The sequence below is a fragment of the Acyrthosiphon pisum genome, chromosome X (genome assembly GCF_005508785.2).
Source record: "Acyrthosiphon pisum isolate AL4f chromosome X, pea_aphid_22Mar2018_4r6ur, whole genome shotgun sequence".
NCBI lineage: Eukaryota > Metazoa > Arthropoda > Insecta > Hemiptera > Aphididae > Acyrthosiphon > Acyrthosiphon pisum.
The window spans coordinates 112,949,480-112,955,238 of record NC_042493.1 but is presented as its reverse complement, the minus strand read 5'-3'; the positions used below and the strand labels follow the sequence as shown (position 1 = coordinate 112,955,238).

General features: G+C 25.9%; 1 protein-coding gene across 2 annotated transcripts; it reads right to left on the bottom strand.

Annotated features, from left to right (window-relative positions):
* Positions 1 to 1,453: 1,453 nt before the first annotated feature.
* LOC100572502 lies at positions 1,454 to 4,206 on the bottom strand. Of its 2 annotated transcripts, XM_003248887.4 has the most exons (8): positions 4,054 to 4,206; positions 3,802 to 3,994; positions 3,574 to 3,735; positions 3,087 to 3,268; positions 2,830 to 3,010; positions 2,650 to 2,776; positions 2,401 to 2,582; positions 1,735 to 2,317 (listed from the first exon to the last, which is right to left on the bottom strand). In XM_003248887.4, exons 1-8 carry the CDS (start codon positions 4,063 to 4,065, stop codon positions 2,220 to 2,222), a joined length of 1,137 nt encoding a protein of 378 aa, XP_003248935.1. In that variant the 5' UTR covers positions 4,066 to 4,206; the 3' UTR covers positions 1,735 to 2,219. The 2 variants fall into 2 exon arrangements, with proteins under 2 accessions (XP_008189610.1, XP_003248935.1); XM_008191388.3 differs by lacking the exon at positions 3,574 to 3,735 and having other exon boundaries at positions 1,454 to 2,317.
* Positions 4,207 to 5,759: the final 1,553 nt, after the last annotated feature.

Sequence of the window (5,759 nt, the reverse complement as noted above, 5' to 3'; positions counted from 1 at the left end):
GATACATTTTTTTAGATATCACTCAACACTGGTTACGACACAGAATAATAATAATCATTATAATAATAATGATTGTTAAATATACTACAATACGACAATATACTGTGATATTCACCCGTATAGGTCCTCTATTATCCTCAGATTAGTTTCGGGAAAATAAAATCGCAGCATCGCCTCAGCATGGCTTTGCCATTAGTTTTTTGCTACGTTCTTAGATGGGTGACCATAAATTTTTATTTATTATTTTAATTTGTACACAATGTTTGCTGATAATAAAAAAAAACGGTTAAAAATGTAATTCAAAGTACTCATATATTATTAAATACGTATAATTCCGTAAATATTATTCGTATAAACGTTTTCACCACTTATAAATATTTAGATTAATTTTTAGCTATTTACCAATGCTATGAACGGCATGAACTATAAAATGTAATATTTGTATAATAATGTCTGTCTACTTGTACCACTCATTATATTTTACAAACACTCAATAATATTAAATAGAATTCAAACAATAATAGTTTATATTGATTTCGACCGTCGGGCATGATCAACAATTATAATAGGTAGGTAGTTTAGTTAGTCTATTTTTCGTGTACGATACTCCCAGATCGTTATTTCCATACAAATGATGTATTTAAAAAAGGTATTAATACGAGTATTAAAGGGTTAAGATAACGCTACACCCAACATGTGTTGTCTTCATATTACAAATTTAAAACGGGGGGCTTTATAAAGTTATAAAATAGAAGTAAAGAAAGTATAAATCTATAACTAATGTAAAAAATAAAAAACAAATAGAGAACAGATAGAGAACAAATAGAAAAGAAAATGTTAGAAAATAATTTTGTGACTCAAATTATTTGAGAGAAATATGTTTGTTTAGAAAATGTAAAGTAAGGCAATAATAATTGTGATACAGCATTTTAAATGTGATAATATTAAATGTTAAATTTAAATTACAAGAAAAGTATAACATTCGAAAATATTTTATAGATATCAAAATATTATAAGTTGTTTTCTAACTATAATATTAATATTCACACATCTCTATATTTACTCTCGTAATAGGTATTTCAATTCTTATATTACAGGGTGTTACCACTGGGTATCTTCCCTAATCTAACTACCCATATCATATTTTACCTCATATATCAAACCTACTTATTGTACAAAAAGCATGTATAGATTGTAGTTTTCTTCAAATAAATAAAAAAAAAAAAAAAAAAATATTCTTATATTGTATCGGTATTTCTGTTTTAAATTATATATATAAATACCGTAGTAATATTGTGCAGGTATTTTTCAAATTAACTGAAAAAAATTAATAATTTTGACTCATTAGTCATTACAATATACAATTATCTAGCTGTGTTATTATGAATATATTAGAAAATTAATTAACTTCATAATATATTGATTGTATTTTAAAATTATTATTGTTTATTAAATCGATTTAGGTAAAAGAAATTAATATGAAAATCTCAATAAAATAGTTTTATATATACCAGATGATCCATTCAGGTGTCTATAGTCTATACACATTATTCCAAAATGTTTTCGAAAAAATTATTTTTGTATAATAATTGTAAGTCATTTCAAAACAAAAATTCTGAAAAAAAAAAATAATTTTTACTGTTTTTGATCATTATAGATTTTAAGTGTTTTACCTTTTTTGAATGACATCATACATTTTCAATTTCATATTCTGAAGCAAGATATTATTTGGAGTATTTCAATCTATAAAAATCAAATTTTAGAGAATTAGGTAATTCATTAATTATAACTTATAACTTATAAGTATTTAAAGTTTAGATTAGCGGTGTAGTGGACAGCATTTTGCGGGTTACCCATGGGGACGTTCGTCTAAACTTTAAATACTTATAAATTATAACTAATGAACTAGGTATTTTTCTGAAATTTGATTTCATAGATTGAAATACTCAGAATAATATTTTGTTTTAGAATATGAAAATTAAAATATATAATGTCACTCAAAAAAGGGGAAAAACTTTTAAAATTATAACGATAAAAAATAGTAAAATATATAAATTTTTACAGAAATGTTGTTTTGTAATGACTTCAAATTTTATAAAAGAATATTGTTGAAAAAGTTACAACTTTTCGAAATAACGAGTGCTAGACATAAATGGATCACCTAATATACATATATGCAATTTTACAATTTTGTGTTTGAAAAGTTAATTATCTTAGTTCTAGTTAGAGGGGTTGCTTTTCGTATTCAATTTCTCCCATAATTTCATAATATTTTGTGCCGCCATTTGTTTGGCTGTTGATTGATTGTTACTGTGTCCTGTGAATATGAATCATTTCTTTAAGTAGGTACTAGGTAGGTATATCGAATTAAACATTTAAGAAAATTAAATTAAACTATACCTATTGCCACTAAGCCCATCGCATTGCATTGAATTGAATAATGGTTTTCAGGTTTGTCACCATTTTTGGGCTGTGATAGGAGTGTATATATTGGTGGTAGATGTGAATGATTAAGGCATACATTATGCAGTACCTCTACATAGTTTGCTTTAAACTTAATCATTTGACCGATGGATTTCAATCTATTCAGAAATGCGTTTAATATTTACTCATATGCGCACAATAAATGTATTTAATATATATTTTTACTCCTTATCGTTAATAGATCTTATGTGCGGAGAAAGGGTTCGGTTTTTCTGTTTCCTTATAATTGAACGCAACATTTCAGCAGCTGTATTTACTTTTGCCTCATACTTGCTAGTACCACTTCCTTCAACTTAAGATATTTACCATTTATAAAAAACACAATTAATTACATAATTCACTCACCATACATTCCAAACAATGTACATGAATAGTTGTAAACAAATTGTTGACCAGATGTGTTTCTTTTTAGGAACCGATAAATTGGAATAATTCCGTGATCTACAATTCTATTCCTTAACATTTCCATTGGTGATCGCAAATCGGATAAAATGAGTTGTGTTTCTTTAAATTTAAATTGATTTTCCTTAACAATACAAATAATAATTATGTTCAAACTATGTAGGTAGTAGGTACATGAGCATATTTCATTTGATTCGTACTATTTCTTGTCTTTTTTTCTTAGACATATAATCTAATTTAAATGGCATTGTTTGATGTTTTATATCCGAATATAAATCGTCCATTGGAATATTTAAAAATATTCTCATTACATTATATCTTTTAACAGCTAATTCTATTGATTTCTCCATCCATTTTATTTTCATTTTTAATTCGTTGTGTTCTATAAAGTAATAACATTAGGTATTCATGATAACTTTATAATAAATTAATATTATGGCGGATATACTAGCGGTTTAAAAACAATACAATACAATATGCATTTATGCATTTTTATTTAGTTTCTGTTAAATTTCAAACATATATTACCTATAGGTACATCTTTATACTTCCATCTAGGCATAATTGTATGTAAAATGACTAATTAGATTCAAATAAATTATGTTATTGAGCCAAAATATTTTTAATTTTTCTGTATTTTAAGATACTAATGCCATTGGAAATTAGGTAGGTACTAAAATAAATTACTTTGTTCAGCCTTGGGAGTATTATCATATTTTGGTGCTAACCAAACAGATTTTTCTATTTGTATCAAATGATTTAGTTGGTTAATAATGTCATGGGCTGACTTCATACGCTCTTTAAAATCATCCAAGATCATATTTTCTTCGGTAATGGATTTGGAAAATCCTTAGTATAATCATATTATTGTAATATTACTAGTGAGATTTATTTAAAAAATGAAATGTTTATTACTAGACTTAATAAAACGATCCTTATCGACTATAAGCTTGGTCATAAAATTATTGACAGTATTAAACATTGATTGTTTTTCCACTTCATATAGCTCAGACTGGCGCGAGTGTTTTGACTGATTTGTGACATTTATCCAGTTTTGAGTTTGTTTTTGTTTAAGATTATATCTAGCCAATTCCATGTGGTCATTTAGCTATTAAACAAACGTACATTAATTATTTGCAAAATAACTCATTTTTTACATTTTTTTACATCGTAGTCCATTGTATTTGTTTGGTTATATTTGTCTTGAATTTACTAGTTTATAAAAAGTATGATAAGTAAAATGTAAATTACCCTTTTTAATTTAAATTTTAGTGTTGAGCTAGAGAGTATAGAGGAAGAAAATGTGTTGTTCAATTACTGTTATTGTTTAATCAAATTTGAGACTATAGCAACCAAGCAAGCAATATAGATAATATAAGTTATTAGCTTAAATTATATTCTTGAAATAATACTTTTTTTTAAACATCTACCGAAGGTATCATACAAATTATAAAAGTATCTTTGGATTTCTGTTGAAACAATATTGGATACTTTTCAGTTTTCCGTTATCTCGACTACCGCCACAGAATAGAATAATGCTCACGCTGTCTATAATAGCTATACCGCGAGTTTCAATTTTGTTATATTTCAACTACTATTCACGATACAGCCAAACCTTATAGTTCCGTCTTTTAATACACGATACATATATGATTTGCCATTTATATAAGAATGTACATTTAAGGTATGAAAATTGAAACGACAACTTCAAATCTTAAATATAAAAAAAAATTCAAAATTCGATAGGTTGCTAAACCAGAATTATGCCTAAGCATTTTTAAATCAAAACTAGTTTTTATTAATTTTATACGAGTGTATAATCAATTTAAATAAAATTACATTGCTACAATTCACAAAATGTATTTATCAAATTAACAATGTTAATATTGACTATTAATATTGTTATTATTATTATTTTTTATTTTACAAACTACGGTGTCTCGGTGCCTGTTTTGTTAATGGTTAGCCATTGGTCTAACAGAAACTTGGCCAATATTTGGTACCTGTTGTTATTTTATCAAATGGTTAACAAATGGTCTTACTGTGACACATTTTTAATTATTTGTCAGTAATTTCATTATTTTTAGTTATTATGTACTTATTTAACCGTAGTAATTATTTTATAATATTATAATATTTTATATACATATCATATAGGTACCTTGATAATCAGGGGCGTGCTCAGAAAATTTAAGTGGGGGGGGGGGGGGTCAAGTAAAATTGAAGGAGCTAGTCTTTTACCTAACGACCATTTTTTTTTTTTTTTAATCAACAACAAATTCAATTATTTATAGATTTAAATATTATATTGCTAATATAGAAACTATTCTACTAATATACAATATACATTCAAAAATTAAAGAACAAAATCTAGTTTTCTTGATTTTTTGCTCAATTTATTTAAAACTTCTTCTGCTGTTAGTGGAATTTCTTTATGAACAGCTAACATAGCTAACCATTAAGTCGAGTCTAAAACCAAAAAAAAATGTTAAAAAAATTGATATAAATTTTTATTTTAATATCCAGAAAATACCTCAGTCATTGTGTTTCGTAGATAAGATTTCAATCTTTTGAGACAAGAAAAAGTTCTCTCGGGGGTGGATGTTGAAACAGGTAAAGTGCATAGTATTTTCAATAGAAAATGTATATTGGGAAATATTTTTTTATCACCCGGTCTCAACGCTTTTAAACAATTTTTTGGATATTTTACATGCTTATTAAGTTTGGTATACCATATACATATAGTTCAGCTTTAAGCTTTTAAATGTTAGCTTATCAGTATCGAGGTAAAATTCAACAAGTTCATCAAAGTTTTCTGAATAAGTTCCAGAAAATAAACACTGTAAGCCTAAAAAACAAATTTATATTTTGAG

What these genes read in the sequence shown, in the direction of transcription:
- LOC100572502 (XM_003248887.4), bottom strand. An exon ending in GGATCGTTTTATTAAGTCTA is followed by an intron (nt 3,736 to 3,801) that starts GTAATAAACATT and finishes GATTATACTAAG; the next exon opens with GATTTTCCAAATCCATTACC. An exon ending in TACTCCCAAGGCTGAACAAA is followed by an intron (nt 3,269 to 3,573) that starts GTAATTTATTTT and finishes ATTACTTTATAG; the next exon opens with AACACAACGAATTAAAAATG.